The sequence below is a fragment of the Procambarus clarkii genome, chromosome 78, assembly GCF_040958095.1.
Source record: "Procambarus clarkii isolate CNS0578487 chromosome 78, FALCON_Pclarkii_2.0, whole genome shotgun sequence".
Lineage (NCBI taxonomy): Eukaryota > Metazoa > Arthropoda > Malacostraca > Decapoda > Cambaridae > Procambarus > Procambarus clarkii.
Window position 1 is genome coordinate 19,831,576 of NC_091227.1, and position 14,513 is coordinate 19,846,088.

Below are 14,513 nucleotides of genomic sequence, written 5' to 3' on the forward strand. Positions count from 1 at the left end.
GAAAGTGTTTCTCCCAACCTCGCCGTGAAGACAAACACTTCCTTGAGAAACCTGCAGTACGTCGCTTATCATAACTTGGTGTAAACTGATCACACCTGGAGGCTGATGGTGATGGGAGGAATGAAACAGTGAAATCGGGATCAGTTAGAGGCGGGACACAAGGTAACGGGTCCAAGAGGAGCAAGGTCGGCCACCATCCAGGCTGAGAGTGTGGCATATAAGGGGCTGACAGCACACACAGCCACCACACCACCTCCCGCCACCACACCGTCCACATCATGGTCGCCTGGACTAGCTTGGTAATATCTTCCACAACTCTTGATGGACAAGATGTTCCTTAGTACATACATTGTGTGGGTGGGGTAGTTAATTAGTGCAGATAAACATATGAATAACAAAATAATATGTGTCAGGGTAGGTAGCTTTCAGTACTTAATGTCGTGTTCTTCATGGAGTAATTGTTACTGTTCTTAATTGCAATGTTAACCGAATGAACACCTGTTTCTCTTGCAGGCGCTGTTGTCCGCATTAGCGGTTAGCGCGCTGAGTTTGCCAGACGAAAGTGCCTACAAAATTCCCCAAGTAGGCACAGGAAGACGGTCCCAGTACTCCGTTCTACACAAGGATGGAACCTACAAGTACGGATATGATACAGGCGAGGGAGCCTTCGAGAGTGCTCGCTCATCTGCAGTTGGTCAGGTAGAAGGCAACTTCGGCTACAGGGACCCTGAGGGCAATAATATTAATCTCCAGTACGAAGCTGGTGAGGGCGGCTTCCAGCCAAGGGGTGCCCATCTGCCTGCCCCGCACCCTGACTTTGCCCTTGCCCACGCTCAGGCTCGTGCTCGCCCACCCTTCGTAGACCCCCTCGCCGATCCCAACGCCGATGCTTCCTATGGATTCGATTTTGCCGGAGATGGACAGGCACGTACTGAACAAAGTGACTCGGACGGTAATGTGCGTGGCTCCTACACTTACACCGACGACCAAGGTCGTACACGAACCTACACATACACTGCCGGTAAAGGAACCGGTTTTGTCGTTGAAGGCGACGATCTTCCTCAGGCACCTGCAGATCCTTCTCTTACTCCAGCTGCAACACGACTCTCGTCTTCTGCTGCCAGATTCCCATCTTCTACTCTAGGTGCTGCTAGACCATCTTCTACTCTAGCTGCTGCTAGACCATCTTCTACTCTAGGTGCTGCTAGACCATCATCTACTGGACCCTCACAAACTTCTGCAACATCTCCCTCCTTCAGAGCATCTACATCACGCCTTCCATCACGTCCCATTAGCTCCACTTCCGGCTCTCCCGCTGGACCTGTTTCCTTCCTCAGAAGCGGCGCAGGATCTGATGCATCTTACTCATTTTCTTACGATGCTGGAGATCACTCGCGATCAGAATCTGCTGATGCTAACCTCAATGTCGACGGTCAGTTCTCTTTTGTGGCTGACGACGGTGTGAGACGCAGAGTTGTTTACGAAGCTGGAAGCGGCACAGGTTTTGTGGCTTCTGGAGATCATCTTCCTAAATCACCCGAGTCACACTTCGGCTCACAGACTGCATCAGCTGCAGTCAGAGGAAGACCAACAACTTACCGAAGTCCAACTGCATCTGGAACTCCTGGCTCTCCTGCCTCCCCAGCTGGCTCTCGCTCACCTGCTCCTCGCCGTCCCGCCTTCACAACTACACAAACTCAGTACAGCTCTCCGTCAACTCGTTCACAAACCGGCCCATTCGAACCTGCCAATACACGCAGCCAACTCTCACCGGATGGTAGTTACAGCTTCGCTTACGAGACCTCCAGTCACTCACGCGCTGAATCAGGAGATAGAGACAACAACGTAGTTGGAAACTTCGACTTTGTAGCTGATGACGGACAACGACGAGCCATAAAGTATGAAGCAGGATCTGCTACAGGATTTATCGCTGAAGGAGCTCACATTCCTGTAGGACCTGAGGTGCCTGGAGCACCTTCAGGTCAGCCTACTGGCAGGATCGTTCCGGTTCGAGAGGTTCCTTTCATCGACCCCTTGGCTGACTCCAAATCTGATGCCTCTTATAACTTTGCCTTCGATTCCGAACAGTACTCACGCTCGGAGAGCGCTGACGCCGACGGCAATGTCCAGGGCACCTACACAGTGGTGGACGATGACGGCACACGCCGCACTCATAGATTCCGGGCCGGTGAAGGCATTGGCTTCGAAACTGAGGAAGTGTCATCCTCTCGTGGTCCTCCTCCATCTCGCACTCCATCATCTGCCACTTTCCGCACTCCAGCGTCTCCTGGCCAGGCCACTCCATACACTGGCCAAACCGGTGCCACCTTCACTTCTTCCCTCACCAGGGCTGCCTCAGTCACATCTCCCTCATCTTTCTCACCATCTTCACCCAGCACCAGGTTGGATGGCTCCAACTTCAAGCTCCGCCAGTATGACGCTTCAGAGAATCGCGGAAAATATGGTTACGTTCTAACTTTTGACAATTAGGAACATGATAAAGAGCTGTTCCTACTTGTTAGGTTTGGTATTGCATGTGAAAATGTATGTAATACCTGGAAATCAAAAACAAATTGCATATTAAAATTTTAATTCCTAAAACGCTATATATGAACAAATATATTTACAAATAAGCTATCTCAAAACAAAACCCCCCAAAAATGCTAAAAACTATTTTAATGTACTCAATGCATGAGATGTTGCACAAAAAAATATAACATGCAATGAAAAAATAATAAAAAACTATTGAACCGTATTTGTATTGTTAACTTTACCCCAATAATAACATCTAAGGCCTGAAGCCCCCAAAATGTGAGCATGAGAGTGTTGTGCTGATCATGTGTTGACGATGGGACACTAACTCTTCTCTCATCACATAGTGAGGACATGTGCTGATGACATTTACATTGACATATTTCTGTCGTCCTGCTGTACTATGAATAGTAAACATGAAGGCACACTTTCAAAATATAATATTTTCATTTTAAGTTACTAAGTATATCCATATTACAGGATCTCTAACACAAGATTTAATCTTAGGATAATTTGGGATGGTTTTGGTGTCGTGCTTAAAACCCATCAACCTCTGGAATATTATAAGGATCAACATCTGGAAGATTATTTAGGATTACCACAATATCATACCAACCAACTACCGATCATACATATTTTACTGCATGTATGGTTTGTAGTTGATTACTCCCAAGTGCGGCGTACAACCCTGGGTACAATCTTTGTAACTAAGAATAGGACCTAATTGGACTTACGTTATTATCAATGAATGATATACTGTACATATAAAGAAAAATCTAGGAATTATTTTAGCTTACGAATTACAAAGTAATTGGGAAAGTTATTTTTAACGGTAATGTTATAATATACCACGAATCATGAAAATTTATTGTCTCTTCATATATTTTATTATTAATAATTATACAAACAACGCAGAAGATATTATTAAGGGTTTCAAACATCTTAACCGTCGCTCTCTTAAAACGAACACCAACCATAACAAAATATGACTGTAAACAACCCATCCTCCTGGTAGAGGAGGATGTGATCAGGTAAAGCCCTGATCACACAAGGGGTCAGGTAGATCCCTGGTCACATAAGGATCATTTAGAGCCCTGATCACACGGGATTGTGCAGAGCCCTTGATCACAATGCAAACTGAGTTGGAAGCAATACTGGTAGCACTCGAAATTATTGACAACACTGAAGTGGACAGCTTAATTATTTCCGACTCCCTTTCCTCACTACTAGCAATAAACAGTTTGCAATCAAGTAATAACGTGCTTGTCTCAGAAGACAGACATAGATATATAAGCATACTTAGCAAGAAGGTAAATATAAAAATGTGGATTCCTTCTCAAATTGGCCTGCAGGAACATGACAAAGTTGACGCCCTTGCTAAGGCTGCAGTAAATAAAGACAGCATTGAACGGAATCTTGAGTTATCAAATAGGTCCCTTAAAAGTGTCATTAGACGAGAACTCCTGGATGAATTTGAAGAAAGTAGAACAGGGCAAACTGGAACTAGCAGGTCCATTGTTCATCACAATGAAATGTGTGAATTAAAACATGTGTATGGGGCAAGTAACAAAGTCAGTAGACTAACAGATGTTGTCACAGCTCGAATAAGACTTGGCTACAAGTATCTCTGGCAGTTCGGCTTGTATAGGGATCTAGATGAAGTAAAGTGTAAAGTGTGTGGACAAAGACAGGGACACACACTCGAACACTATATCTTGGGTTGTAGTGAAATTGAGCCATTTAGAGATAAATCTAAGCTCACGCTGTATAAGGCAACCTATCTTATTACCAAGGATGAAAATACTTGAAATCCTTGCGCTGTATCCATATTTCGCTCCCAGTAGATAAATGACATATGAGATTAAGAAACTCAGTATTGTGAAGACTAATAATAAACAGCAGCTCCCCTTTGACTGTAATATCTACATTCCTCAAACAATTATGTATTAGCGATACGACTTACCATTAATGTATAATGACTTACTGTATATATAGAGCTCTTGAAATAGAACATTCTCTGTAACTAGCTGACATTGTAACTATAAGGTGTGAAGGATAGATGAAATTGTTTATGTAATAATGTAAGATGAGGTCTGATAAAGACCTTTTATGCCCTCTGTAATGCTTTTTGCCCTACCGCTCACAGGATAAGTATGGGGTGCACAATAAACTAGCCGCGTCCGGCGGCAACAATCAATCAAATGTGATCACACTAGGGTCAGATAGAGCCCTGATCACACAAGGGTCAGGCAGAGCCCTGATCACACTAGGGTCAGATAGAGCCCTGATCACACAAGGGTCAGACAGAGCCCTGATCACACAAGGGTCAGACAGAGCCCTGATCACACAAGGGTCAGACAGAGCCCTGATCAGATAAAGATCGCGCATAGATTCACGTTGTGTATAGAACACTGTAGTTCCTAGGCAAATATTTGCAGTATTCACTCACTCCATATACGAATTTAACCTTAACAAGTCAAACATAGCTCGTTCCTCCCCACCTCGCCGTGAAGACAAACACTTCCTTGAGAAACCTGCAGTATGTCGCTTATCATAACTTGGTGTAAATTGATCACACCTGGAGGCTGATGGTGATGGAAGGAATAGAGGAGTGAAATCGGGATCAGGTAGAGGCGGGACACAAGGTAACGGGTCCAAGAGGAGCAAGGTCGGCCACCATCCAGGCTGAGAGTGTGGCATATAAGGGGCTGACGGCACAGACAGCCACCACACCACCGCCCGCCACCACACCGTCCACATCATGGTCGCCTGGACTAGCTTGGTAATATCTTCCACAACTCTTGATGGACAAGATGTTCCTTAGCACATACATTGTGCGGATGGGGTAGATAGTAGTAGGCATCTATCAGTCTCAGGAGACTATGGTGTTGTGCTCTGGAGTGGCCTCACTAGGGCGCAAAGCCAGGGTAGGTTGATATGGAGGAGAAGCTGTTACCCAGGCAGCAGGTCCTCCCTCTCCACGGCGCCGAAAGTCCCCAATGGAAAGGCGAACGCCAATACGATTGGTTCCAGCGCCATCGCAGGAACTGAGAGTTCCGGTGATGGGGTAGATAATTAATGCAGATAAATATGAATAACAAAATAGTATGTGTCAGGGTAGGTAGCTTTCAGTACTTAATGTCGTGCTCTTCATGGAGTAATTGTTACTGTTCTTAATTGCATTGTTAACCGAATGAACACCTGTTTCTCTTGCAGGCGCTGTTGTCCGCATTAGTGGTTAGCGCGCTGAGTTCGCCAGACGAAAGTGCCTACAAAATTCCACAAGTAGGCACAGGAAGACGGTCCCAGTACTCCGTTCTACACAAGGATGGAACCTACAAGTACGGATATGATACCGGCGAGGGAGCCTTCGAGAGTGCTCGCTCATCTGCAGTTGGTCAGGTAGAAGGCAACTTCGGCTACAGGGACCCTGAGGGCAATAATATTAATCTCCAGTACGAAGCTGGTGAGGGCGGCTTCCAGCCAAGGGGTGCTCATCTGCCTGCCCCGCACCCTGACTTTGCCCTTGCCCACGCTCAGGCTCGTGCTCGCCCACCCTTCGTAGACCCCCTCGCCGATCCCAACGCCGATGCTTCCTATGGATTCGATTTTGCCGGAGATGGACAGGCACGTACTGAACAAAGTGACTCGGACGGTAATGTGCGTGGCTCCTACACTTACACCGACGACCAAGGTCGTACACGAACCTACACATACACTGCCGGTAAAGGAACCGGTTTTGTCGTTGAAGGCGACGATCTTCCTCAGGCACCTGCAGATCCTTCTCTTACTCCAGCTGCAACACGACTCTCGTCTTCTGCTGCCAGGTTCCCATCTTCTACTCTAGGTGCTGCCAGACCATCTTCTACTCTAGGTGCTGCCAGACCATCATCCACTGGACCGTCACAAACTTCTGCAACATCTCCCTCCTTCAGAGCATCTACATCACGCCTTCCATCACGTCCCATTAGCTCCACTTCCGGCTCTCCCGCTGGACCTGTTTCCTTCCTCAGAAGCGGCGCAGGATCTGATGCATCTTACTCATTTTCTTACGATGCTGGAGATCACTCGCGATCAGAATCTGCTGATGCTAACCTCAATGTCGACGGTCAGTTCTCTTTTGTGGCTGACGACGGTGTGAGACGCAGAGTTGTTTACGAAGCTGGAAGCGGCACAGGTTTTGTGGCTTCTGGAGATCATCTTCCTAAATCACCCGAGTCACACTTCGGCTCACAGACTGCATCAGCTGCAGTCAGAGGAAGACCAACAACTTACCGAAGTCCAACTGCATCTGGAACTCCTGGCTCTCCTGCCTCCCCAGCTGGCTCTCGCTCACCTGCTCCTCGTCGTCCCGCCTTCACAACTACACAAACTCAGTACAGCTCTCCGTCAACTCGTGCACAAACCGGACCATTCGAACCTGCCAATACACGCAGCCAACTCTCACCGGATGGTAGTTACAGCTTCGCTTACGAGACCTCCAGTCACTCACGCGCTGAATCAGGAGATAGAGACAACAACGTAGTTGGAAACTTCGACTTTGTAGCTGATGACGGACAACGACGAGCCATAAAGTATGAAGCAGGATCTGCTACAGGATTTATCGCTGAAGGAGCTCACATTCCTGTAGGACCCGAGGTGCCTGGAGCACCTTCAGGTCAGCCTACTGGCAGGATCGTTCCGGTTCGAGAGGTTCCTTTCATCGACCCCTTGGCTGACTCCAAAGCTGATGCCTCCTATAACTTTGCTTTCGATTCCGAACAGTACTCACGGTCGGAGAGCGCTGACGCTGACGGCAATGTCCAGGGCACCTACACAGTGGTGGACGATGACGGCACACGCCGCACTGTCAGATTCCGGGCCGGTGAAGGCATTGGCTTCGAAACTGAGGAAGTGTCATCCTCTCGTGGTCCTCCTCCATCTCGCACTCCATCATCTGCCACTTTCCGCACTCCAGCGTCTCCTGGCCAGGCCTCTCCATACACTGGCCAAACCGGTGCCACCTTCACTCCTTCCCTCACCAGGGCTGCCTCAGCCACATCTCCCTCATCTTTCTCACCATCTTCACCCAGCACCAGGTTGGATGGCTCCAACTTTAAGCTCCGCCAGTACGACGCTTCAGAGAATCGCGGCAAATATGGTTACGTTCTAACTTTTGACAATTAAGAACAGATGATAAACAGTTGCTATTGGATACGTTTTGACATTACGTGTATAAATGGATGTAGTGTCTATAGAAATTAGAAACAAATTTTAATTTCATTTTAATACTTCAAAAGCTTTATATGTATATACAGATTTACAAATAAGCTATTGCAAAACAAAACACAAAAACAAGGTTAACAGGCATACTGATATTTTTTATGCACAATAAAAACATGCAATGAAAAATAATAAAAAAACACTCAAACCATATTTGTATCATAAATTTTATCCCAATGATAATACTTAAGGTCAGAAGCCGCCAAAATAAGAGCATGAGGGAGCACTGTGCTGATCATGTGTTGATGATGGGACACCTTGACCTATCTTGCCACTTGTCTCCCTATTGTAATATGAACAGTAAACACCATGAACGCACAAGCACTTTCAAAAATGTTATATATAATTTTAAGTTGCTTACCGTCTCCACATTACAGCCTGACACAATAATCAATCTTTGGGCATTATGGGTTTATTTTTGGTGTCGGGCTTTAGGCTAGGGGGTTCCAAACTCGTTTACTATTGCGGGCCAGATTTCATATGATTCTACACGAAGCAGGCCATGACAACATGAAGACCACTCCTTTTCCACTCCAGGAGCTAGAATGCAGCACTCGTGAAATAAAATATCAATAATAATAATATTCACCTTATTGATTGGCGTTGCTTCTTCCTGACACTGAGCATCACTTGGTCTTGTTCACTGCATCAAAGTATGGAGCAAATGGTTGCGCTACAGCAACTCAGAGTAATCTGTAAGTTGAGAACGAAACTAAGATATGTTAATGTTCATTACACAGGTACATTAATCAAATGTTCCAACATCAACACTGGGAAACTCTTACCTTCCAACAGAATCACACTGAAACTCAAGTATTCCTAGCTTAAGAAATTCTGGTACTTCATTGTCACTGACAGGATGGTAACCCTAACCGTTCAATATTAAGGTCGATGTTAGCTTTGTGGGCTATGCCTAAAGCCGAATTGAAGGGGGGGAAATTGGAATTGTAGGGGCCAGGCTACGAAAAGACTACATTTGGTGTACAGTAAAAAGTACATAGGCTATTTCATCAGTCTGTGTATGTTCTCAGGAAGGAAGGAATTAGTATTATGGTGACCTGCACCAAAATGAATGTGGGAGTGTGAATGTGCTAATCAATAAGTCTTATAATTAGAGGATCGCTGTGGATTATTGCTGGTGGAAAGAACACAAATTTTCCAGAAACATTCAAGTAATCCCCTTGTCACGTATACCATTTAATAATTGTTAATTTTCTTAATTCTGTGTTAGAGTTTATCAGCAAAATAAAATGTGTGAACATGGATTTTGTGTCTAAATAAATTTGCTATTTTTTTAATCTGAAAGAATACCTCTATTATTTATCAAATTAATTCATTTGATTGATATATAAACATATGCCTAGCTAGTTATATTAAGATTTTATTCCATTTACAATATTTGATAAATGTCATTAATCCTCCCGTTGATTACAAATTAACCAAGCTAATTTAAAAATATATATATATAGTTACATCAAATGGAACTCATTTTGTTACTTCACTGCATTAGTGGTTTACATTATCCATGTAGTAACTGTGAACAAACGTACACATGGGTTAAGAATTCAAAAACTTACATGAGTAAGATGTGAACTTATTTTTATTATTATTATTATTTTCTACCACAGACGTGGCTACACAATTACAATGCTAACCGCATATATACATTTTTCTGTCCTCCATGGACAGGGTTAGAGATGTGTTAAACATATACTTCAGGGGTTTATTGAACAATCAACCACAGAAGGTGATTCGGTGCTTTTAAAATGCTAAGCTAACCTAAATACGTAAATACATAGATACACAGATTTACGAACTAAGGAAGCACGTCGCGTAGATAACATCAAGACAGTTTATGTCACACGCGTGAAACATGAGCAACAAAAATTTCAAGGACGCAAAACGTATCGAAGAAAATATTACTAAATACGGCAAAGATGCTGCAGCCATTAAGCACTACATTACCAAGGGACAATATTAAGGAAAAATCAGCATAGCGACCACACTTTGTTAAATGAATTGTTAAGAAATATATATTATGATTCGAAAAAGTCATCACTACCCAGACAATCCAACTCTCACCCTCCTCGCTCTATCCCATCATCACTCCTTGACCTAACCTCACCAACACCTCCCTACCCTAACTCCCACCATCACCCCGTACCTTAACCCCCACCAACACCCCATGACCTAACCTCGCCAACACCCCTTTAACCTCATCCGCCCCTAATCTCACCCCATCATTCAAACCCCTCTAAACTCACCCTAGTATATTACCACCAGCCCACCAAATCATCACCGTCAATCTTCATCAAACAACCATCATCTTACGGACTATTCACGCCCGTGGCGCCTCTTGGGTGACTAAATCTTAATCCATCAACCATCACCTCGCTTATTTGTTAACTATACTCCGTCCTCAGCTCCTTGCGTTGGTTCCCGTGATTAACGTCTCTGGGGCCGACCAGGCCTCCTGGTTGGCGATCTGGTCAACCAGACTGTCGGACGCGGATGCTCGCAGCCTGACGTAAGAATCACAACCTGGTTGATCAGGCATCCTACTAACGCTCATCTTCCCCCCTCCTATATTCCACTTTACAAGCTCGTATTAGTCAAACTTGATGAAGCCTTTAAAGACGAACCAATATTTTTAATAAAGTCAACGTTCAACTTAGTGTTTCTATAACAGTATTTATATTTGATCAATAGTATTTTCCCAACTCAAACAATGTGGGGGTTTATTCTACACGATGACCCACCATTGTAGATTCGATCTAATTTATTTCCGGCTTCTTTATAAATTTCCTAAAGATACTTGTGCCTCATTTCTTGCCGTATCATGTTAGACTTTTTCGTTGTCATCTCATTGATGATAATCCTGCATGGGTCATCCTCCCAGGGAGGTAACCTCTCTATAGACATGTACTTACGGGCTTGCTCAAGCAGAAGTTCTTCAAGGTAGCAGACTGATCTGTGATGCCATTTTTTGCTTCTCCCGTTCCCTCCTGTAAGTAGCACAGAAATAATTTTTTCCTTGGCAATGTCATTGTAATGAGAATCTCTGGCTATCTTAATTGCAAGCCTAGCATTCAGTTCTTTAATTATACTTTTAACACTGAGGAGGGACAACTCCTCTTCTAGATTAGATGTGTTGGCAGTTCTTGGGACTCCAAGAACGACTGCCATGGCTTCATTCCGTATGCTTTCAAGTTTGTTCCTATCGCTTTGGAAATAAATGCACAAAACTGGTGCGGCATAGTCTATGACGGAACGCACATAGGCTGTTACTCAGTTCTTAAAACTAAATCCAAATGCAAATGAGACATATTCTAGTGGTCGTCTCTGGCAGATAATTCTAAATTTTATTCGTTGCATGAATTTCATCTGCAGAAAATGTCAGTCACCTGCTTCAACTCTCCCTCTTTAACAAAAGGTTACCCTTCCACGAGACAACCTCTCCCAACTAATACATTCATATTGTCCAGTGGATAGTAAAATCTGATATGAGGGCATGAGCTATGAGGAGAGACTACGGGAATTAAACCTGATATGAATCTGCAAATAATGGTGAAACATTTTTATAAAATCGCTAATACTAATAGCGTTTAGGGTAACCTATACAAATTATGGCATATCTTTTAAACTCTCATAGTTGAAGTTTATTATATTTAATGAACAAACTATATTTAAGCTAATTGTAACAACTGTATTTGGGACAATAAACGGAACAAGATCCGTGACCAGAGATCACACCTGGAGGCAGATGCTGAAGTAAGGAATGGAGGAGTGAAATCGGGATCAGTTAGAGGCGGGACACAAGGTAACGGGTCCAAGAGGAGCAAGGTCGGCCACCATCCAGGCTGAGAGTGTGGCATATAAGGGGCTGACGGCACAGACAGCCACAACACCACCGCCCGCCACCACACCGTCCACATCATGGTCGACTGGACTAGCTTGGTAATATCTTCCACAACTCTTGATGGATAAGATGTTCCTTAGTACATACATTGTGTGGGTGGGGTAGATAATTAGTGCAGATAAACATATGAATAACAAAATAATATGTGTCAGGGTAGGTAGCTTTCAGTACTTAATGTTGCGTTCTTCATGGAGTAATTGTTACTGTTCTTAATTGCATTCTTAACCGAATGAACACCTGTTTCTCTTGCAGGCGCTGTTGTCCGCATTAGCGGTTAGCGCGCTGAGTTCGCCAGACGAAAGTGCCTACCAAATTCCTCAAGTAGGCACAGGAAGACGGTCCCAGTACTCCGTTCTACACAAGGATGGAACCTACAAGTACGGATATGATACCGGCGAGGGAGCCTTCGAGAGTGCTCGCTCTTCTGCAGTTGGTCAGGTAGAAGGCAACTTCGGCTACAGGGACCCTGAGGGCAATAATATTAATCTCCAGTACGAAGCTGGTGAGGGCGGCTTCCAGCCAAGGGGTGCTCATCTGCCTGCCCCGCACCCTGACTTTGCCCTTGCCCACGCTCAGGCTCGTGCTCGCCCACCCTTCGTAGACCCCCTCGCCGATCCCAACGCCGATGCTTCCTATGGATTCGATTTTGCCGGAGATGGACAGGCACGTACTGAACAAAGTGACTCGGACGGTAATGTGCGTGGCTCCTACACTTACACCGACGACCAAGGTCGTACACGAACCTACACATACACTGCCGGTAAAGGAACCGGTTTTGTCGTTGAAGGCGACGATCTTCCTCAGGCACCTGCAGATCCTTCTCTTACTCCAGCTGCAACACGACTCTCGTCTTCTGCTGCCAGATTCCCATCTACTACTCTAGGTGCTGCCAGACCATCATCTACTCTAGGTGCTGCTAGACCATCATCTACTGGACCCTCACAAACTTCTGCAACATCTCCCTCCTTTAGAGCATCTACATCACGCCTTCCATCACGTCCCATTAGCACCACTTCCGGCTCTCCCGCTGGACCTGTTTCTTTCCTCAGAAGCGGCGCAGGATCTGATGCATCTTACTCATTTTCTTACGATGCTGGAGATCACTCACGATCAGAATCTGCTGATGCTAACCTCAATGTCGACGGGCAGTTCTCTTTTGTGGCTGACGACGGTGTGAGACGCAGAGTTGTTTACGAAGCTGGAAGCGGCACAGGTTTTGTGGCTTCTGGAGATCATCTTCCTAAATCACCCGAGTCACACTTCGGCTCACAGACTGCATCAGCTGCAGTCAGAGGAAGACCAACAACTTACCGAAGTCCAACAGCACCTGGAACTCCTGGCTCTCCTGCCTCCCCAGCTGGCTCTCGCTCACCTGCTCCTCGTCGTCCCGCCTTCACAACTACACAAACTCAGTACAGCTCTCCGTCAACTCGTTCACAAACCGGACCATTCGAACCTGCCAATACACGCAGCCAACTCTCACCGGATGGTAGTTACAGCTTCGCTTACGAGACCTCCAGTCACTCACGCGCTGAATCAGGAGATAGAGACAATAACGTAGTAGGAAACTTCGACTTTGTAGCTGATGACGGACAACGACGAGCTATAAAGTATGAGGCAGGATCTGCTACAGGATTTATTGCCGAAGGAGCTCACATTCCTGTAGGACCTGAGGTGCCTGGAGCACCTTCAGGTCAGCCTACTGGCAGGATCGTTCCAGTTCGAGAGGTTCCTTTCATAGACCCTTTGGCTGACTCCAAAGCTGATGCCTCCTATAACTTTGCCTTCGATTCCGAACAGTACTCACGGTCGGAGAGCGCTGACGCCGACGGCAATGTCCAGGGCACCTACACAGTGGTGGACGATGACGGCACACGCCGCACTGTCAGATTCCGGGCCGGTGAAGGCATTGGCTTCGAAACTGAGGAAGTTTCATCCTCTCGTGGTCCTCCTCCATCTCGCACTCCATCATCTGCCACTTTCCGCACTCCAGCGTCTCCTGGCCAGGCCACTCCATACACTGGCCAAACCGGTGCCACCTTCACTCCTGCCCTCACCAGGGCTGCCTCAGCCACATCTCCCTCATCTTTCTCACCATCTTCACCCAGCACCAGGTTGGATGGCTCCAACTTTAAGCTCCGCCAGTACGACGCTTCAGAGAATCGCGGCAAATATGGTTACGTTCTAACTTTTGACAATTAGGAATACATAATTACAGTTGTTGCCATTGAATACGTTTTGACATTATTTGTAAAAATGTACGCAGTGTCTATAGAAATTAGAAACAAATTCTAATTTCGTTTGTAATACTTAAAATGCTATATATGTACATATAAATTTCCAAATAAGCTATTGCAAAACAAAACACAAAAACAATGTTAACAGGTTTTCTGATATACTCAATGCATAAGCTGTTGCACAGAGCAACATACAATGAAAAACTAATAAAAATATTGAACCATATGTGTATGATGATTAAGTTTACCCCAGTGATAACATTTAAGGTCAGAAGCCCCAAAATATAGGCATGATGTAATGCTGTGCTGATCATGTGTTGTCGATGGGACACTTCAACTCCCCCGTCATCACATGCTGGTGATGGGCATGTGTTGACGATGGGACACCTTGGTCTATCTTGACACTTGTCACCCTGTTGTATAGTGAGCTGCAACCGTCATGATTGCAATAATTGTTTCAAATTATTGTGATGTTACCATTAAAGGTTGCTTAGCTTCTCCATATTATAGCATCACTAGTACATGATTTAAATTTAAGATATTTTTAATAAAACTTTTCTTTG

The 14,513-nt window shown here is 45.2% G+C and overlaps 3 protein-coding genes and 1 long non-coding RNA gene across 5 annotated transcripts in view; 3 read left to right on the plus strand and 1 right to left on the minus strand.

Annotated features, from left to right (window-relative positions):
* Positions 1-14,513, minus strand: part of LOC123746035 (uncharacterized) — a 136,009-nt gene that overhangs the window by 120,501 nt on the left and 995 nt on the right. Inside the window, exon 2 of one of the 2 annotated variants that reach the window (XR_011224977.1) lies at positions 8,384-8,487. This is a non-coding gene — a long non-coding RNA (uncharacterized lncRNA). Of the gene's footprint in view, positions 1-8,383; positions 9,015-14,513 lie in introns of those variants that run through there. The other variant, XR_011224976.1, reaches the window with a different exon arrangement.
* LOC123746043 (streptococcal hemagglutinin-like) lies at positions 234-2,755 on the plus strand. The gene is made up of 2 exons (XM_045727214.2): positions 234-299; positions 514-2,755. Exons 1-2 carry the CDS (start codon positions 279-281, stop codon positions 2,488-2,490), a joined length of 1,998 nt encoding a protein of 665 aa, XP_045583170.2. The 5' UTR covers positions 234-278; the 3' UTR covers positions 2,491-2,755.
* Positions 5,187-7,943, plus strand: LOC123746041 (streptococcal hemagglutinin-like). Its single transcript, XM_045727212.2, has 2 exons — positions 5,187-5,314; positions 5,749-7,943. Exons 1-2 carry the CDS (start codon positions 5,294-5,296, stop codon positions 7,696-7,698), a joined length of 1,971 nt encoding a protein of 656 aa, XP_045583168.2. The 5' UTR covers positions 5,187-5,293; the 3' UTR covers positions 7,699-7,943.
* On the plus strand, positions 11,674-14,176 carry LOC123746040 (uncharacterized). The gene is made up of 2 exons (XM_045727211.2): positions 11,674-11,751; positions 11,966-14,176. Exons 1-2 carry the CDS (start codon positions 11,731-11,733, stop codon positions 13,913-13,915), a joined length of 1,971 nt encoding a protein of 656 aa, XP_045583167.2. The 5' UTR covers positions 11,674-11,730; the 3' UTR covers positions 13,916-14,176.